This window comes from Diadema antillarum, unplaced genomic scaffold (genome assembly GCF_040938485.1).
Source record: "Diadema antillarum isolate AM-2024a unplaced genomic scaffold, OU_Dant_1.0 seq00000097_RagTag, whole genome shotgun sequence".
NCBI lineage: Eukaryota > Metazoa > Echinodermata > Echinoidea > Diadematoida > Diadematidae > Diadema > Diadema antillarum.
The window spans coordinates 86,779-114,540 of record NW_027271186.1 but is presented as its reverse complement, the minus strand read 5'-3'; the positions used below and the strand labels follow the sequence as shown (position 1 = coordinate 114,540).

General features: G+C 39.2%; 2 protein-coding genes across 2 annotated transcripts in view; one reads left to right on the top strand and one right to left on the bottom strand.

The window, feature by feature from the left end:
• The first annotated feature begins 1,268 nt into the window (after positions 1-1,268).
• Positions 1,269-27,762, top strand: part of LOC139726714 (uncharacterized) — a 49,119-nt gene continuing 22,625 nt past the window's right edge. The window contains exons 1-3 of the mRNA XM_071637699.1: positions 1,269-1,358; positions 10,947-11,146; positions 13,369-13,572. Coding sequence (XP_071493800.1) covers positions 11,098-11,146; positions 13,369-13,572 — 253 coding nt within the window. The 5' untranslated portion in view covers positions 1,269-1,358; positions 10,947-11,097. The remainder of the gene's footprint in view (positions 1,359-10,946; positions 11,147-13,368; positions 13,573-27,762) is intronic.
• Positions 18,594-20,696, bottom strand: LOC139726715 (uncharacterized). The gene is made up of 3 exons (XM_071637700.1): positions 20,168-20,696; positions 19,326-19,912; positions 18,594-18,875 (listed from the first exon to the last, which is right to left on the bottom strand). Exons 1-3 carry the CDS (start codon positions 20,694-20,696, stop codon positions 18,594-18,596), a joined length of 1,398 nt encoding a protein of 465 aa, XP_071493801.1.

The window sequence follows — 27,762 nt, the reverse complement described above, 5'->3', positions numbered from 1 at the left end:
CCCCGACTTTACGAAATTACTAGACCCGCCCCTGCACACACACACACACACACACACACACACACACACACACATGGACACGTGTTCGATATTCAGTGATTGTCTTAATCTGTGAAAACATGTCTATCAAAGATATAAGGAAGACAGAATGGATGAGCTTTGATCTAATGATTGAATCAGCATAATGTATTTTTAATCGTTTTATCACTGGGTTTCTCTAATTACTTTTTGACAAACTCACATTTTGGATGGTATATAGGCTCCTACAATATTTTTGTGATTTCAAAATTCATTGAATTGCTAGTATTTCGCATTTGATGTGTAAGGTGATCTTTGAAACCAAAATATGAATTCGAATAATGTTTGTCAATGAGCAGTTGCTTAACAACATGCACTGCTTGCTCTTTTTTACGCCGTAAACCGATACGTTTGGGACTCATTACACCATGAATACTACAGTAATTGCCCCAGCACTTCCAACACGTCAATGATCTGCTTTAATTCCTACACATTTGCACATATGATCTTGTTCTGTCAATAGATGCTCCCTTCACGTCTTAGTTCACATTCTAGAAACGATGATCATCTAATATTTCAACCTCGAAAACCGCAGTTATAATGCACAATCAAAATTGTTCGCGAGAGGTAGCAGACTACATTTTCTGCGTGTTCTCACATACCGGACATAATATTTATCCGCACCGACAACAAAAATACAGATTAACTCTTGAGATTAACCCATGATTTTGATATCTGAATAGGAAAATCAGGATTATCTCATTCGAACAGCGCATACTAGAAGACACGCACTTATGGGAAATAAAGTGGATTCATAGAATTATATTATGGCGCGTAGTCACACCATTTGGCTTGTGTGAGTGAAACGTTCGACAAGCTGGCGACAGTAGAAGTTTTATTATGAAAAGAGTTTTCTGTAGTGTTAAAATTTGGCACAAAAGAAAAACAATATGATAATTTTTTATAAAAAGATTTCATGTAACAAAATTTATATTTATTATAGATATATGATTTGTCTTATAACTTAACGTATCATATTTTAAATATTTAAACTGAGGAAGTACTAGTTTAGCAACTTTGACCGAAATCTCCGACTAAAACTACCCTATTGACAAACTACGCTGCCGTGTTGTGTTTATTGCAGAGCCATTGACGCTTATTGCCTGCCAGAGATAGGGTCTACGTTGTTTACCCCCCTGACATGAAATGGGCCCACACTGCATAGATAGTAAGGCACGGCGCTCGTTGCTTGTCCCATTGCTCATGATCGCAACCCGCATTTTGCATGATCGGCTGGCTTAATACGAGAACAAGCAACCAGCTTGGCTCATTCAGTATTGGTGAGTGACTGTCTTGACGCTGTTACATGATATGCGTGCAAACTAATGATTGCCTGTCTTGTGGCTACCGTTGGTAATCTTAGCCTTAATCTTATTCTTAATCTTTGCTAGTGAACATGGCCATGGTGAAAGCTCAGTTTCTCCGTCGCGTCACTCCAGACTCGGCTCACCACTGGCATTGCACTGGCACTGCACTACACTGAACTGTCACTGCACTGCACGTCCTGAATTCAACTGCAGCCAGGTTGTTGTTGTTGTTGTTGTTGTTGCTGTTGTTGCTGTTGTTGTTTTTGTTGAGTTTTTTGGCGCTTTTCAGTCAGACTTGACTATTTACGCACTCTGGTGCGTTTGCAGTTGTGCTTGTACAGTGCAGTGGCTGACTGGGCTGAGGCTGAGCTATCATGGGTTGGCTTGTCGCGTGTCGAGTCCTGCAGGCCCCATTTCATAAAGATGTTGGGATGACAACTCTTGCTGGAATGACAACTTTCCACAGCAAATAGCCAATCAGGACAGTCCGGGAAACCCGCTTATGAGGACTGCTCCCGCGTACGAGGACTGCCCCGCCTCTAACCCCGTCGCGGGGCGCTGTAACACAGTACCCTTTACGGTACGTATTTGTCCGTATGGGGTCGCTGCTGCGGTTACCCCGCCTCATGAGGACCGCCCCCACGCCTCATGAGGCCCGGGGGGGAACGCCTCATGAGGCCCCCTATTCACTTCTTATTCATCTCACATCTGACGTATAAATTGTCGCAACTTTGCACGGTGATTTTTTATTACACACACATGTCCACTATCCATGATGAAAAGAAGAAAAAAATCCTGTCTGTTTTTTTTTCTTCAAAAATCGAGTTTTAATCAACCGATGCAGAGCGCCCATCAAAACACGGGCGCCAGCGTAGTCGCACAATGCAAGACTGCCGCACCTAGCAGCCTGATCCGACTACTCGGATCAGGCCGGTAGGTATTTGTAGTCGAGTCATGGGTGGCTTGTGTTATGGTCTAAATTATTCACTCCGCCCCTTCCCCTGCAATTTTTGGAAAATAGACATGAAGTTACCCCCTCTAACTAGTTACAACAAGTCATTTTTTAGCACAGTGTAAAATCGCAGTAAGGCCAAAAAAAAAAAAATTGTTGCATTGGCGTAACATGAGATTTTCAAATAGGGTCGGTCGGGCGGATTTTTTTTTGTTTTGTTTTTTTTTGTTTTTGCTACCTGCATTTTACGTGTAAAACTCGTGCTCAGCTCAGTAAACAGTTACAACTGCTGCACCGAATGTGCTGTGTTCATCTATTCTACAAATCATTTATGAGGCCGATATTACTGGAATTATACCCCTTCACAGAATTTAAAGATGTTGAAATCCCTATCCTGAATGTTTTCACTTCATATTTTACTATTTTGACTTAGATAAGATACATAGATGCAAATTGACCCATATGTACGATCTTTTCATCGCACACGGCGATCTCTATTACAGTCCCACATATACAGATTCGTGTAAGTTCTCCACACAAGAAACCTATGGCAAAACTGTGCTCAATACATCGCAGTCTGAATGCTACGTATACACTGAATAAATCTTGTTGGAGTACGTGTCCGTGTTGGAAACAGATGACGTACTGATCAAGGAAGGCTTATGCGAGGCGCTAGATCTCTCCCTCGTACATCCGATATCCCCAGAGCCGTTTCCACTTCCGGGTTTGTGCGATCGCGATCGCAATCAACAAGATATTTGATATCGATAGCAAAAAAAATAATAAAAAAACATGGGGTCGGCGGAATTTTTAGGGTCGGGCGGGTTACGCCAATGCAACAATTTTTTTTTTTTGGCCTAATTCCGGACACAATTTTTGCAATGGAATATACAAGTGCATGTAAATTATTCGACGTCTTTTACATATTGCATCGTCCATGCACCGGAATTTCAATTCATGGCCACAATTGTACCGAGCGGACGACAGAGAGAACATTGACAAATGAGGCTCAAATATCGTTTTGTACAGTAACAATTTATGTGATAAAATCGTGTGATAGATTAACATCTTCTTAGTAATTGAAATCTGAGGTGAAATTTGAAATTCTTAGTGTTTCTAAATTTTGTGTCGCATTTTTGGCGATTTCGACCCCTACAATGCTCAGTAAGGCTAGTCTATGCAGTCCTGCACGTATTGAATGTCATCTATACGCAGAGATGTGTGCGTCCAAAATTTACTGTCCAGTAATTGTGGACAAGGCCCAAGCTGTAGGGCAATTGGCAAGGCCAGAGGAACCAGGGCAGGGGTTGTATTTTAGGGCTGTAATTTACACAAGTTTGACTTCGAAAGGACTCTAACCCTAACATGCCATTTGTACGGAATACTCAGTAGACCATCTAGGCCCCTATTCAAGAAATGATATGGTAGCTTAAAGGCACAATTTACCATTTGCAGATGAAACAAAAACCCAGCATTAGTGCTTTGAAATACAATGTAGTTCCAAAATGTGAGTTTTGGATAGAAACAACCACTGTAAAAATTTGAATCCGTACAATCAATGTTAAGTAATTGTTAAATAGACAAAATATAAACAACAGTTATAATAAAAATGTTGCCAGACTAAACCGTCTACAGTTATGGTTTAATAAGAAAAATACTGATATCTCTTTATATTTTAGGCTTTATTGCAAAAATTTGGTATGGTAGGATGTTTTGTGATACAACAGACCTACGCATATGCGTCAAATGTGATATCTTGAAAATTTTTTGATCACTATTCCCAAAGGTAAACAGGACCTTTAAGGTTGGAATGGAATGAGCAAATTCGGGGCACATTCCATTATGGGATGTAATATAAGACCACCTACAATGTACAAGTTCAAAGTCGGCTTAGAATTAACTGTACAAATTGCTGCAAGCAGGTGTTGTATACATTGCAAAGAATTTGCTCTGATAGTGATGAAGATAAGAGGGTTAATGGAGCAAGTCAAGGAACTACTGTAAAACGAATGTTAGCGCGCATTTTAGTTTCGTGAATTTCATGAGTGCCAACATTCGCGAAATAAAAATGCACGCGATTGTTCTTGCCTATACAATATGCATTAAAGATCAGTGGCAATTTGCGAAAATTTCATGCCGCGAGAAAGGTCGTCGGCTCCAATTCGCGAAATTTCCATGCCGCGAATATATCGTGTTTTACTGTATACGACTGTAGTGTATAGTGTTGATGTGAGAGACAGGTGCAATTATGATCCACGTGGTGTGAGTACATGTACACATGTGTATGCACCCTAGAGAGGAATACAACGCAATAATCAACTCTCTTTGTTCAGCCTACATTGAGTTTGTTACTTGAAATTTCACATTACATGCTCGCGAGGTGTAGGCTTTCTCTCTCTATCACCATCTCCCTATTGCTTTTCTTCACTTTTCTTCTCTCGTCTTCTTTTCCTTTTTTCTTTCTTTCTTTCTTTCTTTCTTTCTTTCTTTCTTTCTTTCTTTCATTCTTACTGCTTGTGCTGACCTCTGGCACGGCATGCCGTTGCACAGAGTGAAGGAGTGCATGCGGCCCTGGTACTAGGAAAGATGTGCTCAGACTGGGTATAATAATGTAATGAATTTTGTGGTGGGTTTGAACATAGACGCTTTTTGCATCTGGTGGGATGGTGAGTTGGGGAGCATGTGAGTGTCTAAGGCTGCGTTCATGCGGAACTAGAATTGCGTTTCTAAACACGTTTAGTCGCTAAACGTGTTTAGTTGCGTTGCGTTCATGTGATTTTTCCATTTAAACGCGTTTCAAAAACGCCGATCTGAAACGCGGAAAAAAGGGCGTTTTGAATCATGATTCTGCCAGAATCACGATCGCAGAAACCGCATGAACGCAACCGTGATTTCAATCATGATTCTATGACGTCATTGTGCGCTGTGCGCATGCGTGTCTCGTAGGGTATCCCGCAGCTTCTTGCTCTGTTCGCAAGCTTGTGTACGTCTTATGAGTCGTGCAGTGTTTCGGTACCATACTTGCACTTGTTTGTTTACATCAACGCCATACACCGATTCTATGTCAAACTGCGCAGTGCGCTGCGCAATGGCAAAGGATGAGCAGAGCCAGAATCAGCGTTGCGAAAGCCCGCATGAACGCTCTTCCGCCGAGACCGTGATTTGAAACGCCGTTTTGAATCATGATTCATGTTTGTGATTCTGGCTACGAAATTCGCATGAACGCGGCCTAAATGAGCCATTATGATCTCCATACCCTTGAACACCCCTTGTGAGCCTTGTGTAATATTTTGTGCTTCAGGGTATACACTTGGGTATGCACTCGAACCTACAAAGATACACACACAGACATACAACAGTTTTGTACTGAGGTAAACACTCACACACTCTTCTCAAAGACTTCTTTCAATTTGCCATATTCATTGTAGACTCTTAAAGTACTGATTTTCAGTTCCTGGTTACTTTGTATGTTGCGTAAATCTTATTAGATGACTAACTTCAGTTTCAGACTGGAGTCTCATGAAGAGTGATGATGTTTTGAGCGACGACATGAAAGGCAATGATTTATGGCAAGTTAGATGAAGTTGGGTGAGAAATGCATTTGGTGGGATGCACAGGACGAAGACAGACACAAACACACACATTATGATTAGTATGCATTTCTAAACTGGCTTCTTTCCTGTCCATAGCATGTGTTGTATAGCTCCCACGTTGAGTCGCGGTTATGACTTGAAAGATACTGTATACATGTAGGCTGTTATTTTCGTGAGGGTTTAAGTTTTGCGAATTTAACAACATGTGAAAATGTTGCCATGCCCTAGGGTAATAGCGCATTTACAATAAGCCTTGATGTCAAGTCGCGAAAACAACATCTCAGGAAAATGTCTGTGACCTCCTCATTTGTGAAAATATATGCACGCGAAAATAACAACTTATACAAGGGTATAATAGCGCATTTACAATAAGCATTGGTTCAGGTTCAGCATTGTTGAATTCACAAAAACATCTTGCGAAAATGATGTGACCTCATTTGTGAAAATATCTGTATGCGAAAATAACAGCTTATTCAGTATGTGGCATAATGCAACCCTGCATAATGTTTAGATGGCAAACTTCAGTTTCAGATCATGCAGGTAAACCAAACTGCTATCTCTCGTGAAGAGTGTGTTTGTTTTGAAAAACAATATGAAAGTCGCTATCCATATTGACGCTTTGAGACAACCGATTTGATTGAAATTCATGCGAGTAATTTGAAAAAGCTACTGCTATCTCTGTTTGGAAAGGTAGTGATTGCTGTCATGGCTGATCTCATATCTCTACCATGTGTAATGACAATTTATTTGATGGAGTAGTGTGTTCCCCTGGTATGTGTACTGGAGGATTCGGCAGTATTATGCTGCTGCTGCATCACATTTATATGCACAATGCTGGCTACGTGTTGGGGGGGGGGGGGGAGGGGGATTCGATTAAAATTCATTATGGAGATGTAGATCATGAAAAAAAAATCTTCCTTCCTTTAACTTTTAACTATGGCGCCCTCGCTTGTTCCATCTTTAAACAGTGTACATGTATACAAAGTTCTTTTTTGTGGGGTCTGCATGTGGGGGCTCTTCTAGCGACACTTCTTGACAGATTTCATTCAAGATTTTTTGCAGAGGTTAATCACTATCAAATGTTTACCCCTGTAACTTTTGGTGATGCTGCCCCCAATGTTCTGCCTTTTAGATGGTCAACGGCAGCTGCCATGTTGTATTTCTTGTTTGTGCTCTTTCTTGCAAATTTCTAAATCATTTTTTATGCCTCCGCAACGAAGTGGCCGGAGGCATTATGTTTTCGGGTCGTCCGTCCGTCCGTCCGTCCGTCCGTACGTCCGTCCGTCCCGTTTTGTTTTTGTCGATATCTCAAGAACCGTGTGGTGGTTTTACATCAAACTTGGTATGAGGGTATATCCTTGGGGGATAATACTTTGTGTGGATTTTAGGGTCACAGGGTCAAAGGTCAAAGGTCACAGGTTATTTTGTGAAAACAAAATTGAAATTTCATGTTTTTTTCCATATCTAGCAAATGGTTCAAGGTATCTTCATGGAACTTAGTATATATGCTTGTACCGATGGGCAGTGATTATCTAGGGAAGTTAGGGGTCATGGATCAAAGGTCATGGGGGGTGGGTCAAAGGTCAAGGTCAACTCCTCAAAATATCACTACTTTCCTTAAAATGCAATATGCCTGAAGGTTTTTTTTTTTTTAAAACTTGATGTATGGCATGTATTACCCAATATATATTTTTGGGGAAGTTTCTTGCCAAAAGGTCAAAGGTCAAAAGGTAAAAGGTCAAGGGAAAGTGCTAAATTGCACTTTTTCCTCCATATCTCGAAAGTAACTCAAGGTATCATCATGAAACTTACATATTTATGCATGTTCAACCTAACAGTGATTCTCTTTGGAACTGTGAGGTCAAAGGACAAAGGCCAGGTTTAGATAATGCTATTTTCCCATTTGATACTGAAATTATACTTTTTCTTAATACCTTGAAAATTACTCAATGCATAAACTTATAAAAGGGTCAAAAGTCAAGTAAAAATCATCAGTTCCCCGTCCGTCTGCACTCTGACATTTTAATCATTCATCCAATTGAACCTAGTTCTAGGAAAGTGAGCATTCAGCACATTTGTGTCAAACCTGTCATTTTAATATTTTGCCAATTGTGTGAAACTGTCATCACACATTGTCAAGACATTGTACTATAGACCTATTAGGAGAACCATGCATTATGGCGGAGGCATATCAGTAGCCGTAGCGATATATCTAGTTTTTTCTTCAAAACGTGTATAGACATGCATCATGGTGAAACATTGACCTCTCTTTTTGGTGATACCAGCCAGTGTTTCCATCTACTGTAATAAATAAGTATTACCTGGGGTCACAAGTCATTTTGTTTGACGTTTGCAGTGTAGTGTGCGGCATATGAGCTGTGTTTCTGTACAGATTTTATTCAAATTCGATATATGGGAGTGTATTATGGAAAATCTTTCTGCCTTTAACTTTTGGTGGTAGTGCCCTCTTGTTCTGTATAATACACACAAAGTGAAATATCAATTGGTTTTGTTTTGTTTTTGTTTTTTTGTTTTTTTGGGGGGGGGGAGGGGGTTCCTCATCACACTTTACTGGCCACATTTCTTAACGTTTCTTGACAGATTTGTTCAAGTTACACTGTATGTGCAGAACCCTGTCATTGTCAAATCTTGATCTGCTCTTTGCTGCCTCCAATGTTGGAAGCCTTTTATTATAGAGTCAAGGCCTGAGACCATGTTATATTTCTTGTATGTGAGTACTCTCTTTATTTCTTAATTGATTTTTGTCCCCGCCGAACGAGTTCGAGCAGGGGACTATGAAACGGGCTCCGTACGTGTGTGTGTCCGTGTGTCCGTCCGTCTGTCCGTCCGTGTGTCCGTGTGTCCGTGTGTGCGTCCGTGTGTGATCAAAATCTTCAATTTGCTACTTCTCTGTCATTTATGAGCCAATTTTGATTCTGTTTGCTTTATATGATAGCACTACATGGGAGCTTTGAAACTTCTACACAGAATTTCAGTCGTGACCTTTGACCTTGACCTTTGACCTATATTGTACATTTTGCTACAAAATGCTACTCCTTCGCCATTTCTAACCCGATTTCGATTCCGTTTGCTTTATGTGATGGAACTAGGTGAGGGCTTCAAAACTTCTACACAGAATTTTGACCTTTGACTTCTTTGACCTTTGACCTTGATTTTTTGACCTATATTGTACATTTTGCTACAAAATGCTACTCCTTCGCCATTTCTAACCCGATTTCGATTCCGTTTGCTTTATGTGATGGCACTAGGTGAGGGCTTCAAAACTTCTACACAGAATTTTGACCTTTGACTTCTTTGACCTTTGACCTTGATTTTTGACCTATATTGTACATTTTGCTACGAAATGCTACTCCTTCGCCATTTTTAACCCGATTTCGATTCCGTTTGCTTTATATGATGGCACTAGTTGAGGGCTTCAAAACTTCTACACAGAATTTTGACCTTTGACTTCTTTGACCTTTGACCTTGATTTTTGACCTATATTGTGCATTTTGCTACAGAATGCTACTCCTTCGCCATTTCTAACCCGATTTCGATTCCGTTTGCTTTATGTGATAGCACTAGGTGAGGGCTTCAGAACTTCTACACAGAATTTTGACCTTTGTCTTCTTTGACCTTTGACCTTGATTTTTGACCTATATTGTACATTGGCTACAAAATGCTACTCCTTCGCCATTTCTAACCCAATTTCGATTCCATTTGCTTTATGTGATGGCACTAGGTGAGGGCTTCAAAACTTCTACACAGAATTTTGACCTTTGACTTCTTTGACCTTTGACCTTGATTTTTTACCTATATTGCACATTTTGTTACAAAATGCTACTTCCGGCGGGGACATATGTTACGCACCGCGTAATTTCTACTTTTCCTTGTTTTCCCTTTTTTTCTAAACTCATGTGGACCTTTATCATTAGATGAATACTGGTAAGACCCCTATTTCTGGTAATACTGGTCCCAGTATTCTGCCTTTTTAGTGTCAAAGGTCATATTTTGATGTGGTGTCTTGTGTGGTGTCACCGCACCTTGAGGCATACAAGTGCCATTTTTTGACAGATTGTTGTAATTTTGTACTTAAATTGTAGATGTATTATGGTCAAATCTTAACTTTTGCTGTTTTTGGTGATCCTGCTATCCGTGTTCTTTAAAAAAAAAAAATTAGTATGTACAAGTAGGGTCAAAGGTCATTTTAAGGTTTGCTGACTTTTGTATAAATTGTACATGCTACTGGTCACACTCTTTGCCTTTTTTTTTTTTTTCTTTGGGCACATCTACTTGTACACTGGATATTTCTCGTCTGAAAGAGCACCAACTCACTATACGTATATTGTACATATGATATGCAATGTTGCTATTGTATTCATGTGAGCACTGTGTGGAGCAAACCAAAACACACCACATCTGAATTTCTATTAAACTTCCAACAAACTTGTATGCATTACCTGTAGTACAAACAAAATATGCCCACAGTATGTAGAGCCAAGTTTGTTACTTTAGTGTACCCATGTTGTCTTCCTTTGCCTAAGAATAACAATCAGTCAACAAGAATGGTAAAATCGGTGGATTTGAATTCCCAAGTCAACTACTGTACTGTGTGTGAGTACAGTTTGTATTTACATGGAATAATTTTCCAACTCCAATTGATTAGCAATTTCAGCTGATGAACAATATTTCAAATGGTATCCTGTACACTTCCATGGAAGAAAACTGCCACACAAAAGTTAGTTTTTGTAGCAGTGGTGTAAAGATGCATAGCAAATTGTGATACGATACCAGGAAAATTATTCCCTGTATTAGAAGTGTCTTTTACAGTGTAGTTTCTTTCTCATCAGTATAACATAGTATATTGCATGGTTCCAGCGTCATGAAAATATGATAACTGTAGAACTGAGCATCCATTTAATTGTTGTTGTTGTTGTTGTTGTTGTTTTGTTGTTCATATAACCAGTTCAATGATCTTCTCTCTTTGTGGTTTTCTTCTTCTTTTTCATCCCTTAGATTAATACTTCTGCTAGATGCCATAAAAAATTGTTTGGGGCTGAGATGGTAGATGAGCAGAATCATTCACCTTAGTTTCTAAGGTTAGAATGTCAACCAGTAGCCTACTTGAATTGGAGGTACAGCTTGTATGTGAAACATAAAAGAAGACATGGATACTATGGTGGTGATCACCGCAACACTGAGCCTTCTGTTGTCAGGTGAGATTGTGATTTAGATGTCATACCCTCCTCTGGATATCATGTTTGTTATATCATTCTGTGGAAATCTCCTCTGGCAGTATCACTGTAGATTACTTTCAAAGCAAAGGCAACTAAACATACTTGTACATGTATATTCTACACTATGCTTCAACGTATGCAGTTTCTTAGAAGTAATCTGGAAGAAGAAAGTTATTAACTAATCTGGGATATGCTGGAGCAAAGAATTATGTGTTTTGGGGTTTTCTTTTTTTTTTTCTGAATTGAAGAAGTTCTTCAAATTTTTACTACATGTATGGTATTAAAGAGCATTATGCTTTCATTGTTGTGCACTGTCTCAGAAAATGTGCATGCACTGAAGGTTTGCCAATATCCTTGGCATATGCTATTTCCATATACTTTTCTCCAGTGTTAAAATTCTATGAATTGCAGCAAACGTAGAACCCCACTTTTGGACTTTTTGAACAGAAAATTATTCTGACCACTTTACGACTGAGGGAAATGTGATAGGAATGTGAAATCATCCACTGTTCCCCATTCTATTGGGAAAATGTACTGTAGTCATGATGACCTCAGCAAACTTTCCAGGATACAAATCCCGATGTGAGGTTATCTAGGGTCAATGAACCTTGCAACTCAATGGTGTATGTGCACTGAATACATTGCCGTGCATTATATGCATTGCAGGGTACACTGTGCATTGTAACTTTCAATTCTGTTGCAGAAGAGTCCCTATTGAGCTTGTGATACAGATGTTGTTACATATATTCAGTCATAAATGCTGTCTACTGTGAAGTTGAAAGCAGTGGTTCAATATTATAATCAGAGGGGGGTTTTAGACATGTTTGTTAAATTACAGATCAGCAGTTGCAATCTTACAAATTTTATTTGTAGAGGGAGACAAATTGAAGGAAATTTACTGTGAAGTTGTGTCTGTGTATATTTGTGTCTGTGTATACTGCATACATGATAAGCAATCTCTGAAGTGCAATCTGTAGTATGGAACAGTTTATCAGTGTACTCTAGAGCAGTAGGCTTTAGGAATTGTATGTTTAGATTCCTTCTATAGTTAGTCAGTTTCCAGGTACAATGTACTTGTTTTCATTCATTGTGATTATTTGTCCAAGATTATTAAAGATAATATAAAGTTTTGGTACCTCAAAAGTGTCCCTGAATTTCCTTGTCTTAGTTTGTGTTTCAGGGTAAAGTACCTTTCATATAACTAACACTGTGAGACTTACTTGCCCCAAAGTGCTCTCATGTCTTAGTAATCATGCAATTAACTGCGACCAGCAGCCCCATACGCATAGCGACCAGCAGCCCCGTATGCATAGCGTAATGGGGCTTCGCATTGTAGCATTCAGGATCATGACAGATTTACTATCGCGGGTAAATATCAACTTAAAATCCAAAAATTTCTTCAATTTGAAGACTTACCAATTAAGTTGAAGTATTGAAAACAGGCTTCGGGCAACGTTTGGTTCTGCCAATAGTCCCTTTCTGTTCGAATTGATGACTGAATGTGACTCGGTCGAGAAGACCTTAGGAGAGCTACATACACTGAATACTACAGCCAGCGCATGCGCTGGCCGTCAATTCAGTGTTGTATTCAGTGTCAATTCAGTGTTGTAAATTATCATTTGACCCTTATCTACAAGTACAGTATGTTGTACATGTAGTACACAAGAGTGTGATTTGATGTGCAAGAAATCACTTGTTTCAATGATGCAGAATACTTAAACTTTTGCAGGAAAAAAAAAAAGTCATTTCCCAGCCACTTCGCTTGTAATGTCCAATGATAAATTACAGTGCATTTCACAGAAAGACATAATGATGAATGGAATGACATGGTAAGAGGTCAGTGGGTAGTGTCACTACAGATATTTTATCAGATTGTTGTTTACATATTTGTGAAAATGTATAAATTCCTGCCATAGTACCAGTACCGCTTATCAAACTAAGTGTTGCTCCAACATAATACCCACATTGTACAGTGAAATGTTACTATACAGGCTTGAGAGATGAACTTACTATGGGGGGGGGGGGGGGGGGGGGGGGGGAGTATGTTTCTGTGCTTTAATTCTGGTCCACACTGAGTTTTTCTTATGCAATATGTCTCTTGATGTACCTCTTTGACTGCATGGTGTACAGTTGTATGTCAAGTTGTTAGCTTTAATCTAGTGGACTGGTGATTGTATCAGTCATTGATGTTGCTGTTTCAGGTATGTGCATGGGAGGTGTAGAGGCCATCTATTGTGCCTACCATCCATCTGAAAACCAGCATGACCCCATGAGCCAGGATGAGGTCATGGGGCGCATCCTGCCAGACAACAAAACCATCCACTGCCCAGAGTTGAACGACCGCTGCTTTACCTTCTGGTACGTCCACCCGACCAATGAGAATGAGATTCTGATCCAGAAACAAGGTACGGTGTAAGATCCAGTATTTGCTGCAGCCCAGCTCTTCCCAGCCTCCATTCCTTCCTTCTTTCCTTCTTCTTCTTTCCTTCTTCTTTCCTTCTTCTTCTTCTTTTCTTCTCTTTCTTTTCCTTCCATTATCATGACACTTTTTGCACTTTCTATCTTGTTTATATCCACTATTAATGCTGTATCTGTCAATTTATATCAGTATAATTTTTTCATTATTATTATTATTATTATTGTTATTGTAATTATTATTATTATTATTATTATTGTTATTATTGCCTCCGCCAAGGGAGGAGGTCATGTTTTCATTACCCTTTGTTTGTTTGTTGGTTTGTTTGTCTGTGTGTAAATAACTCAAAAAGTTGTGAACGGATTTGGATGAAACTTGCAGGAAAAGTTGAGAATGACACAAGGAACAGATGATTAAATTTTGGTAGTGATTGGGAAATTTTTATAGATTTTATGAAGGATTTTTGATATTTAGGCAGGTAGGATCAATGCACTTGGGAGTTCAAGCTGCACATTTTAAAGTTTTTCATACATGTACTACAGTGCATGCTCTTGTTTCTGCTAGGGCAAGACTCACTGCTCAGCTGGAAGTTGATGATGTAACAAAAGGCTTCTACAATGTATATTGGGAAATCGGGTGATTTTCAGCATGCACATACATGGGTGGAAATTACTGATCTCTATGGAAAAACAAGATCATTGGTGGAAATTAGCTGCTTGGCAGAGGTCTGTGCTCTCAGAGTGCTTCTCTAGTTATTATTGTAATCATCAATAATCATCATTATTACATTCAATGTCTTTATTTGTATATGCTTCTATACATTATATGCAATGGCACTGTGTGTAGATTGTATGTAAAGTCTACTTGTCCACTCTTTTTGTGTGTTTGTGTGTTTGTGTTTCCTGTGCATGCATGGCATAGGCTGTGTGGGCGTAATCTGGTTGGTTTCAATATACTATAGCTCTCATAATTGCCCCTCAGGCAGACCAGGGACCAAATGAAGTCTGAGCGTGGAAAAAGCTTTACCGCCTTGGCATGCAGTATTTGGTGAACATTATTGTAGTGTGATTTCAATATCATACGTTCACCCTCAGGTTGCACCTTGGCTAGATGTGTCCATAGGGAGACAAATGATTTTAGAGTATAATTTGGGGATTTTGGTTTCAGGGACTGAGAGCAATAATGTGCTGTGAAGTGCGTCAAGTTTCATACAGGATGTAATATCTGAGGAAAATTTATATATAAAGATTATTTAATACAATGTAGGGTCACAAAGAGGAATGAGATGTATTTGATTTGATTATAATAAGTAGATGTGAGATGTATTTGAATTGATTATAATAAGTAGATGTTTCATTTCTCAAAGAAATTACACAGACCATGCTGTTACAGGCGATAGATGCTTTAATACATGTAGTATGTTTGATGGGAAGTGTGGCCCAAAGATACAGTTGTTTTATATTCGAACACAACAGATCAGTAAATTTCAAGTACTGGGAGAATAATGCAACATGTTGGAGGCATACCAGATGCAATAGTGACATTTCTAGTCTTGTTTTATAACACCTTTTGTCCAAACGAAAAAAAAAATCTTTTATTAGCATTACCAGTAGATTAAACATTGACCTTCAATGTGACTTGCTTTTCGGAAAGATGTGCAGTAATATAGTTTTGTAAGTGTGTCTCTGTATGTAACATTCACTATTAAATCACAGTATTAGGTGGGTAATTAGATTAATTAGATTTATGTTTTAAAAAGTAAAAGTAAGAGTGTACATGCACAGCATAATTACAATATACATACAGTAGATTGGATGGTGAAGGTCATAGCAGGTGGGGCACTACACCTGGGTGCATGCAATCATACAGCTGTATTGGAAGCAGGCATGTTAGTTGTTGGTATACCCTGTAGTTCTAGATGTACATTGTATATTTTATTTCTTGTGTGTATGGTCAGATATGTACAGTTGTACATGTACATGTGCTGTACTGTGCAATAGTACAGTACTGTACAATGTATGTGTGTACAATGTACATGTAGGGCGTAATGTATATCTTCCATTTTATAAGAAAATTATAGAAAGGACTATGTAGCCAGGCAAAATATAGGAATCAGACTCTGCATTTCCTATGGTACAAGGTGGTATAATACAAAAAATTGTACACATATTGTACATTTTGTACTCAGTATGTACATGTTCATGTACATGTAAGACTCAAATGCTCACCACTCCACCCAGTTGCCACAAATACATAGTAGATTTTATGTATGATATCCTTGAATGGTTGCTTAGAACTCGGTGCCACACTTCCACTCCAGGATGCATGCCTACTTATTTTGAGGTCCCTACAATTGTGTACTTGCAGATATTGTTCTTTTGGTTTTTCTTAGTACTTTTTTTTTCAATGTCTGGCAGGTGACACATACCAGAAGCATCTTCGAGACAAGATGTAACCAAGAGTTGAAAGAGAATTTAGTCAGTTGTCATCCTCATTTTTGCTCTGCTGTCCTCACTGCAAAATCTCCATGCTCTCAAGAATAGTTAATCATTCAACATGTGCAACAAAACTTAATATTGCATAGGAGACAAAATGAGGTGAAATTACAATGTATATGACAATAGATATGGCAAGACTACTAAATTTACAATAAATGGAACTTTGCATGTAAATGTAGAAATTTCACGTAACAGGTTTGCTCAAAGCCAAAATCAAAAGTATTGTCATGCTGATCGGTAAGAACACATTCAAATTGCAAGATGTACAATGTAGATATCGTTGATTTCATGTTTGTATTTGATAGTTCCGATTTTACTGTATGTACAGTATTGTTTTGATACATACTTATACATTGTAGTTGTACATAATTTAATATGTTGTATTGTTTTGATACATACTTATACATTGTAGTTGTACATAATTTAATATGTTCTGCGTGGATGCCTATTCAATTCATGCATGATGCTGACTTAAACAGGCATCATGATATCAAGGCAAAATCCAGAATGATTCAATTTGATTTTTCAGGCCAAATGATAATATTGATTAGGCATGAGTCATCTGTCCCAGTGTGTATTGACATTACAGTGCACTGCACACAATTCACAGTCTTAATACTGATTTCATTTATCAGTGTTTTGTCTTTCTAAGGAGACTGTTCTGTGATGATGAAGGGGACTTGTTCGCACTGACTCATCAAGCAAACATGCAAGTTCAATATGCAAAAATAACTTGATGTCCAAATTATGACTTATTATTCCACATTTTATACATTGCACATACGAGTGTACCGTATATTTGTATGTTGTTATACACAAATCATAACCTCTTGCATCTGGCACTTCAGAAAAAATAATTGTGAACCAGTTTTTACTCTGAGAGCAATTATGCGGAAACATGAAGAAATTTATCAGAGAAAAGAGTTCTTGTTAAAAACCAGACTTTCCTCCCTTCATTCCTGAGGATTGTAATGACCTTGTTAGTGGGGTGGCTTAGTGAAATTATCGTGACACGGTGGACAAAAGCATGATTTTTTCACCAAAGGTACCTCATGATATGCCTTTTCAAAAAAAAGGGTGCTCCAAAGAAACTGATGCTGGGAAGGAGGTCAAAGGTCAAAGGTCAACGACCTTTGTTTATGAAATTGGTTTTTTGGCTATTTCTCGAGTCAGGAATGTCAAATCTGGATAAAACCTGGCTGGAAGAATAATGAGAACAATTAAAATATTTCAACCTAATTTGGAGTGAATTTGCCAAAGGTCAAAGGTCAAAGGTCAATGAACTTTTTTTCTAAAAAATCAGGTTTCTTACCTATTTCTCCAGGTAGGAAAGATGAAATTTTCACAAGCTTGATATGAAAGAAGGTACAAAGCAAATATAGTAGGGGAGGAATATGATCGTTGATTTTTACGTTGCCATGGCAACCCAATACAAAGGTTTTAAGTTGAAGTTGATTACAGGAAGCTATACAGTATAACTTCCAGTTCTGAAGAGATTTCATTTGAATAGGTGCAACTGATCGACTGGACGATTGGAGGTATTTGTAATACTTTTTTCTGAATGTTAAGTGGTATATGTTGCCATGGCAACTACACATTTAGATTTTGGTTAAATTCATAGGAGACTTTAGAACAGAGCTACCAAGTCTCACGCATTCTGAGTGAGACTCGAGCATTTAGGGGCCATCTCACAATCTCACGCATGGCACCCATCTTTCTCACACATCGAGCGAAGTCTGCAACTCGGGCCTATAATAATGAGCATAGCCCAAAGGATTAATGTGATAGTTGCAATTGAAGGTATATTTCCCTTTTGTCATTCAAAATAGGTAAAAAACAGTCACTTAAGTATGAACCTGATTGCATCATTAAGAGCTAAAAATTGAAAAAGCTCCCTACCGCGATACCGAGGGAGGGGTAAAAAAAACCTCCCACCCTCACTCATGCGCCGAGATGCTGAGCCATGAAAATCTCACTAATAAAATTCTTTTGCACTTGGCATCCCTGTTAGAACTTCCATGACTTTGAAGAGACTCCCACCAGGGTTGGTATGATTGATCAATATAATGTACCGGTATAGCAGAATTTTTATAAGCAATGAATCTCGAAAAAAAAATGTATTTCTGCTTTATTTCCGTGGTTTCACTTCTGGTATGTCATTGAATTTACTATTTCTGTGCGACTTAGGCTTCATAATCTAATCATGAAAATAAACAATGCTCCTGTTGTATACTCATGCTTTGCTTACTGTAACCAATACTAGTATGATATATCGTCTTATCATGTGTATACTTTGACAAGATCTGGAACAGAACTAGAGCTGTAAACGTGTACAATATACATGTCACATATACTTTGTAGCTTACCACCAGGTGAATTTCATTCAAAAATAAATAATTAGTAAAACAAGTTGGCTCCAGCTCTGGTTAATTATTGTGTTTTCATCATTGTGGGCTTCTCTGGCACCCGGTTAGCATACAATTTTGTAATTATACCTGACATGTGGGCAAGCTTATTTCTGACAGCAGCAAGAGCAGAGTTCTGTGCATGGTAATCCAGCTTTCGAGCACTTGCAGCGAGAAACACATCCAGCTTCTGCCCTGCAGCCACACTTGATGAGCTCCTTACAGGCTTTAGCTGCTTCAGGAATGGTCAACCAAACTGGTGCCCAGTGACCATCCTCCATTGTCCATCCCCATCCCTCTGGAGAAGGAACTGCAGATTGTGCCTGGCGACATGTTGTCCAAATGCCACTTTGGTATAATACCCTCTTGATATGCTGGAGCAGTGCATCCTAATATAGTTTGGAAAAAAAACCACACCAGATATATTGTATAGTTAATCAACTGTTTCAACAAATAATAACATGTTACCTTAACATAAAAAAGAACTGTTTGGTTGAGATGGTGACAAATTCCTATCATATCTGTTTCTTTTTAATACCAGTACTTAAATACTATTTTCATAATAGCAAGTTTCAAAACAAGCCACCAGGCTTTGAAGGTTGTACAAACAAGAACTTGAGTATCGCATTGCCCAACAGAATGATTAACTCCATTTGCATTATAGGAAATGATTATTTAAACTATGAACACTGATGTTGGTATCATTATGTTATTTTCATTGATTTTTCAGGACATTAATCATGTTTTTTTCAAAAGTATTTGCAATTTAATTTCTTGTTCCGTGTATGTCCTATCCCTTGGGGTAAGGAAAGTGACTGTGAATGTGCAAATGAACGTACCTGAGTTGGGGGTATGTTCTCCAGGTTTCTTTTCCTCTTGCAGAAGAGCTCTCGGCGCGCTTCATTCACAGAGACGAGATTGCTTGTCACATCATACATCAGGACTGTAAATCGCTCAAGACAACTGATATGTTCAGATGAAACATCTACTGCTTGGAATGGATGATCCACAAAATGAAGGAATGCTTGTGTCACTTCAGGATAAGATTTCCAGACCCTCCATGCACTTTTCTTCCCTTTTCCAAGGAAGCAAGACGTGGTATCACAACCTGTGTAAGCATGAAACAGGGGCAGCGCTCGTGACTTGTCATCTCCAAGATGTTTGCAAATGTTATTGATGTTGTAGTGACAGAAGTTCTTCCCCACACCGAACGCCACCCAAATGTCAATGTCAGGATGTTCAATGAACAATGATGGAAACTGTCCGATGAGAATAACAAGAACGTCTGTGTCCACTGTTCGGATTACAATCTTCCTTGACCCTCTCTCCACTGCATGCTGAAGATGAACTGTGATTCTTGTATCTGCTTCTTCATGTGTGCAGTCTGCCATGGGTTCACAATCACCCCTTGCAATCACCGAAGTACCTGAAAAGTCATAAAAGAGAAAAAGAGAAAGACTTTGAATTTTCTTCTCTGCCTATGGACCCATAGATACATGTGTTCTAAAGTTACATGGATAATACTTCAAGATTAGTGAGATCATATGAAGCTCTTCCCAAACTAATTCCCACTCATCAAGCTTTTGTTATGCATTGGTTGTAATTACACAAAATGTATCTTAATCTTATAATTATTAGAGATAGTATTGTCTAAATCAGAAGTACATAAAGAATAACGTACCTGAGGTTACATACAGCTCCTTTTCTTTGGGACACTCTAGTTCAGCCACTCTCTGTGTCAGGAATGCGAACAGCTCTTCTTTGTTAGTACTGTCTTGGAGGAAGTCTTTCCAGTTGGCTGGCATTTTGGTCGTGGGTGCTACCTTTCTGCGCAATCCACTTCCACGCTTCTGTCGAGTAGATTCCTTGATGCTGCAGGCTAAATATCGGTCCCACACCAAGTCTAGTCGTTTGATTCCTGTCAATTCACGGTCCAGAATGGGCTTGAACACTGTTCTTGCATAGTCTTCAAATGTAGACACGGATGATGTTGGCAACCCATGAACTAGAGCTGCACCATCAAAAATCTTACAGTCTATGTGTGCAGGCGGCTCTCCTTGTCCATTTGTGTCCAGACATGTTAGTAATTTGGACTTGCTTGATGTCAAGCGCAGTTTCCCGCCAATTGATAGAGATGGTGGGTGTACCTGATTCTCGTGGCTGAAGAATACTGTTGGGTCACCATCACGCAGCTGGTTTGCGATGTACATGCGACCAAAGAGGCTCACATCATTCTGAAGAGATGTAATTTTTGCAGTTTTGCGATTCCTTTGTGTCTTCACTGATGTCTTGAAGAGCGGAAGAGAATTCTTTTTGATTGGTGCATGGATGGATTTGGTTTTTTCAATGAACACTTCCCGATTGTACGCTTGATACTGACTGGAACCAAGTTCTTCGATATGCTGTACTGTCTCTACCACTGATTTATCAGCACATACCCGAGAGTGCAAGACCAACAATTCAGAATGGTCCTCAAGGAAAGGGTTGCCATATTCACTGATTGTCTCAATCAGTTTTGCTGTTTGACTACTGAAAGATTGTTGATCTGATTGAGTCTCTTCATGATGTTTGCAGTTTTCCTCTGGATCTTCTTCAGGTAAGTATTCACGTTCAAACTCTGTCAACAGTCTGGCTTGCTCGGGACCTGCAAGCATCCATCGTTGGAAAGCATCAGGATTTTCGGTTAAGCCCACGGCTCCACCTTTACCTTTGACTTTTGCATTTTCCTGTTCATGGACTTGATCAATTGGAAGTGCAGAAAACCTCTTCTGTGTTTTGCTTACAACCCAGTTCTTCTGGAGCCCCTCTGATACAGCGTCTGGTAAGGACTGCATGTCTCGCAGATGGACAGAAACCCAACGGCAGTAATTGTAGTGGTCCAGTGCAAAAAACAAGAACATCAGGCTTTGCAGTGACTCCACAAAGAGGAGGAAGTCCCTCTCTCGATGAGCTCTGATGAATATCAGGATCAAAATCTGAGTTCGCAAAACCAAGTCCCAGTACTGGAAGGTAGGGCTTTTACTAGACATAGAATGTCTCCAATCCTCAAATGTTCGGTTCCCACTTGTTGCTGCAACCTGTTCAAATGCCTGATGTTGTAACTTCGAAAGAGCTAGGGCAGTTACCTGGTGAGCATGTCGGGTCCTTGTAACATGAGCAGCTTTAATGAAGGAGTTAGCTGTACCTGATGATGCAACACCTGAGTCGGTAAGAGCTTCCGTCCATCCGCTTTTGTCAAGGAAATCACCAAATGCTGTCCACAAGGCTTTCTCCAAATGAAATCCACCAAACATGATCACAAACTTATCCTCACCATGGGTTGAAGGCCAGGTCCATTGTATGTGCTTGCAGTTAGCGAATATTGGACAGTCACACGCCAACACAGGGATTTGGCCTGGATTAAGGAAGTTAGTGACAGTTGCAAGGACATTCATAGCATGCTTTATCATGGCAGGCGAGTCTGCCTTCTCTTGGAAGAGAGGGAGAAGTGCGATGACAGCAGGAGGATCAAGAGGAGGTGATTGCTTAGATGCATGATATGCAGCCCATGAGATCACTTCTCCTTTCTTAAGTGTTTGTCTGTCGAGTAGTTCAGAGGCATGCTGAATCCATTTTCCCTCTTCTTCTTGTGCGTCTTGAAGCTTTCCATCTACAGCCGTCATAGTAACCTTGGGAACACTAGTAGATGATGCTTTGAGATGGACTGATTCGACTATGCTATACGAATCAAGCAGTTGAGGTCTCTCATTTGGATTTGCAGGAAGAAACCACTGTGATACCCGCCTCCGTCCAGGATGGTATTGTGTAGGAAATTGGATGACACTTATGCCACTTCCATGAAACGATCCTCTAGCTGTAGTTGACGATGGGTTATGATCAATGTTGTCTAGTGCCCCAACTGTAAAAATGCCTTTCCTCAGAATGGATGGACACACAATGTTTTCAGCTGTGAACTGCTTGCACATTGCAACTGATAATTTCTTCTCTAACTGTAGAACTCTCTCATATGAGATGCTTAAACCAAGCCTGGCCAGTTGATTTATCAGCTGCTTGTTCCTTGTCGTGGTATGGATGTTCAGGCCAATGTAGATTGGAAGTGGTGGTTCTCTATCCTGAGACTGGCGTTTATGCGGGGTCGGATTTCTGCTCTTCTTCTTTGAATTATGGAGGAACATCTGGGCCATTGTGCAACATGCCTGTGAGTCATCACCATCCTCATTGTGTTTTAAGTCTGGTCCGTAAAGGATCATTGATGACAGGAGTGTAAGACTTGGAAGCATCTTCTGACAATTCGGGGGGAAGCTGCCGGAAAATTCAAAATGTGTTTTCCTGAACATTTCTTCTCTGCAGATTTTCGCAACTTTGGCGAACAGGAAAGCTTCAGTTTGGTAGTCTTTGTCCTTTAGAGCATCCTTCAGCATTTGTTGCATACCTTCAGGGAATATGAGAACAACATTCTTGCCATCTGATTGTTCTTGTACGCCTGTTTCGAAGAAGTGATCCACAAGCTTCATTTTCAACCGGCCCTTGTTCACAGATACATGATGTCCAAGACTTTCGAGACGCTGTTCATACTTCTCGTGGAGATCGGATAGCTTGAAGATGTACTGCCCATCTTCTATTGCAAGCTCAACATAAGAAACCAGCTCAACAAATGCTCGAGCATGTGCTCGTTCGCCCTCTGTCGTTTCTGTACTGGAAGAACCAACTTTGCGCTGATGGCCCCTATAATTGTTCCTAAATTTAGTCAAACAATCTATGTGATACTTCGCTTCTAGAGCAATGATGTCACTTCCTGCTATTTTGTGCATGAGTTCTTCATCTTGCATATCACTTGCCATTTTCCTGAGAGACTGATCAGCTTCAAATGTTTGAAAACTATGCAGTTTGTCATTGCCAATTTGTTCACAGAAGAGACACAAACTCCTGTATTCAAATCCCGACTTCTGGCGCTTTGACCGTCTCATGTCACATTGTGCATCTCCTTCTTCTTCATCTTTTCTTTCCCCTTTCAATTTGCGTTTGAGTTTGTCATTATTAAATTGTTGATGACAACAACGGTGCCACAAGGCATTGTTTCTCACAAATGCCTCAACTGTTCCTTCAGATCCAAAGTCCACATCAATTGGCAAGGCGTTTATTTTCCTGAACTCCTCAACATTTTTCAAAAATGAAGCATAAACCTTTTCAGCATTGAGTCCCCCTTTTTTTGGACAGTGAAGTTTTTCTTGTGTTTGTTCCTGGCAGATTACACAAATGCTCCAATCCATGGTGACCTAAAGAGAATTAAGAAAATTAAAATGAATATAATTAAAATCAATACTACAGATACCGGTACCAGTAACTTACTTCATTCTTCTCTCCCCACCTCCACCCCTTCACTTTGGCTTATAGATATACAGTTGTAGCTGACTTGAATAAATGTCATTATGTAACATCATCTTTGATTGACAAGACACTAGAACTTAGCAATCATTTCATTTTGCTGCTGGACGCATGAGGTTAGTTGAACTATTGTTGTTTTTAATGTAGTACACTTTTTCCTCCTATTAATCACATGGATTTGGGATGGAATGCATTTTGACATGAAGCATCATAAATATTTGAATAAACCGCCTCTGTGGTCGGGAATATTCCACTCTAAGCCATTTTTTTACGCCTTTGTAAACTTCCCCCTAGACTTTGTTCACCAGCCAATTACAATTACAAATGTGAACCAACCAAACATTACTTTTGAATAGCATGTCTATAGCTATCAGACCCAAAATATTCAAACCACTTGGAGTCTTTATCAGTGAAATTACAAATGTAAAGATATTATAAGAAGAATTCAAAATGTCTCAATTTTACTTCAACTCTGGAAACAATAAACATTTACCCTTTTTAAACCTTTGAATAACCTCCATAAGAAGTAAACACATAGAGAGCAGAAGGGAAAACAATACATAAGTGCTTACAGAAACTGAGCAGTCCCTGTGTTAAACCTATGGGACTCGGACAATCTCAAAGGAAACAGGTTACATTTGTTTGGAAATATGTGGGGCAATACCCAAAACAAAGTTTTCAATGCAATAAATGCAGCTCTCCTGCTGGTAGACTAGTGGTTTTGGTAGAAAAAAAAATATTAGCTGCAACACACCTGGTTCTGTCATTGTCCAACATTTATCTGAACCGGTGTGATGCCACGCTTTGCTATTTCTCTTCAAGAGGTAGATACTGCTTTGATAATCCTTTATCAGTAATATCAAATAATTTAGTAAAAAGGTGCTTAAGAATACTGGACTGTTCCAACAATCCCCCCTCAGGTCTGCAACACAGACTAACCACCTGCTACCATAGGAAAACCAGTATAAAGTAGTGCATTATTGTAAACATGCACATGTAGTGATGTGGGTCTGAATTCCAAGACTAGCAACCTAATACTAGTACATTGCATTGCCTACGTACATAGTTGTATTGCAATTGCCCATGTTGTACGGTACAGTGTGCAGACCTCCTCACAAAGTCTGTAAACAGACTGCAGATCAATGTGACTAGACTGAGACATGATGAAATGTATGTATGTCATCTGAAGTATCTAAAAAGTGCAGTTTATTTTATAGTAGGAATAAATCCCTGAGGAAAAAAAACACATTATCTAATAAATTATTTAGTTGAACATTTGAAATTTGCATGAGAAATAACAGTTAGTGGATTTGTAATCATTTAAAACCTCAATCCGAGGATTTCTTGATCTAATTTTTATTTGAAAAAAATATCTGTACAGTCAATTGTCTGTGATACATGAAATTAAATATTATAGGCTTAAATTGAAGGAGGGAATTTTCTCATTCTTTATAGTAGGCCTAAAGGTGCTCCACACTGGAGATTCGGTTTATCTACTGTCATGACTGTTTGAGAACAGAACTTGAAGGCTTAATGTTAGAGGTCTAACGCTAGACTAACTCAGCAACTGACATTGATGGTCAAATGTAATTGTTAGAGGGTCTAGATATCTACCCCTGTAGGGTCTAACAGTAACATATTATGTTCCATATAAAACGGTCTAGATAGTCTACAACTGATTGAAAGTTTAGAATCTAGGCCTAGGGTCCTACTTCCGCTTTAAAGAATTTGACCCAACTAGATTGTTCTAGGCCTACTTCTAACCTTAGTAAGGTCTACATCTGGCAACGTGCAGTATATGCTTAGGCCTAGACCTAACTAACGTTAGGTTAGAACCTTTTCTAGACACCTAGTGTTACCGGTACTTAGAACTGCTAGGCCAGGGGCCTACTGTTTATATACAGGCCATAGAGGTCTAGGTCTAGAAGGTCTTTAAAAAGTAAATGCAATATCCTCAGGCTTAGCACATCTAAAATGCTAAATCATGAAATCACTGGCTCACATGATGTAAATGAAAAATCTTCTAAAATTAAAAATGATTAGGGCCTACGCCTAATCAACGATCGAAGAGGTCTAGAATTTAGAAACGTTCTTAGACTCTCTATTACATTGTTAATGTTAGGTGCTAGATCTAGAACTAGACCTCTAGGATCCCTAGATCTATTTAGATCTAGGTCCTATGTCTAGAATTTCGTCTAACTGTTAGATCTATAACAAAGAACGGCTCCTAAGTGTTAGAACCTAGATGTAACATTAGATTCTAGATCTAACGTTAGATCTAGATTCTAAAGCTAACATTAGATCTAATAAATAACCGTCGTTTATACGCCTGATTCTTCAGTCTAGCGGTCTAGACCTTGATCTAACAGTAAGAATTAATGGTTAACGCTAGAAACCTGTCTAGCAGTCAGGTGTCACCTCCAGATTCTCTGTTTAGGGTGCCTAGATCTAGTTCTAACGACACACGTTAGGACCTAGGCCTAACGAGCTTAATTTTTTATCCACTGCCCCCAAACAAATGGAATCTGTCATGCATTCCAATCTAACGCTAAAGGCCTAACGTTACAGCCTAGGCCTAGCCTAATTTAACCAACACTACAGTAGGCCTAGGCCTAGGCATATAACGTTAGGCCTACACAGGTTGGTCTAGACTGCATAGACAGCCCAGTCGCTGAATCAAAAGGTTCTGCACGGTGTCTTGTCGGCTTAAACCTAGAACCCCTAAGTGTGTTAAAGATCACGATCTTTGATAAAGTTACAGGTTGCTTGCTCCTAATTTGTTACGTTACAATTACAATAGTTTACATAGAGGGTCTGAAACAAACCAATTAACAGTTAGGCCTAACGACCTACGTTAGGCCTAACAAACGGCTACATGGATGAGTCTAACGTTACACTAATACACCACAGTCTAACTCTTATAGTCTAACGTTAAGCTTAATTTGTAATTTTCTGACCCAAAACAAAGAATGTCATTAACGTTGTTAGGGTCCCTACATTGCATACTAGAGTCTAGAGACAGTATACCTATAAGTCAAGTGGTTAGTGTCTAGATCTAACCTTTCCTGTCACACACATCAGTCTCACTCTCACCAGTCTTAGACTCAATAAATGAAACTATCAATATCATTCTCACCAGTTAGGGGCCTAATTGCCAAAGCTTAGACTAGATAGGTTCTAGTTCTATATCTTTTTTCAAATTTTGGTGTAACTTAAACAACGGGTTGGACTCACTCTATTAACTAAGTTAGTCTCCAACCGTTTGTCTTATTAAACAATTACTCAGTAGGCCTAGGCCTACCCGAATTACCTACGATGACACCCAGAGGCAGTATACAGACAGTAAGTTGAAAACTTGAGTTGTATGATGGGGGTTGTGTTTCTGGACACTTAAACTTATGTTTGCGCGTGAAAACTAAATTGCACCCTTTCCCTCAAAGACTTGATATAGACTCCTCATTTTAAATGCTAGACAACGTACTCTGAAAACGGCGTGAGAATTAACCTGCTAAATCGTTACATTTCCCCTTCAAAGTACAAGTACAACTCTATAACAGTTATATATGTACGCGTCCGGTCCCACAACGCTTGGTCGTATTGTTTGGACTATTGTAAGAGGGCCGTTCAAAGGATTCAATCCTGAGCCTGGGGCTGAGGAGATCCATGTGAAGTACCTGGTACTGTATCCACGGAATTATCAGTCAATTAATTTGTGGCCCTCTACAAGTTTTCAATTTACTGGGCGTCATCGTAGGTAATTCAGGTAATAATTCAGTTATTGTTATTGACTACCCTTAACGTTAGAATTGACATTGTCATTCTATATTACTTTCATATTTAGCTTGACCTTGAGTAGAAAACCCTCTAGGCCTGACGACAAAGTTAAATCTC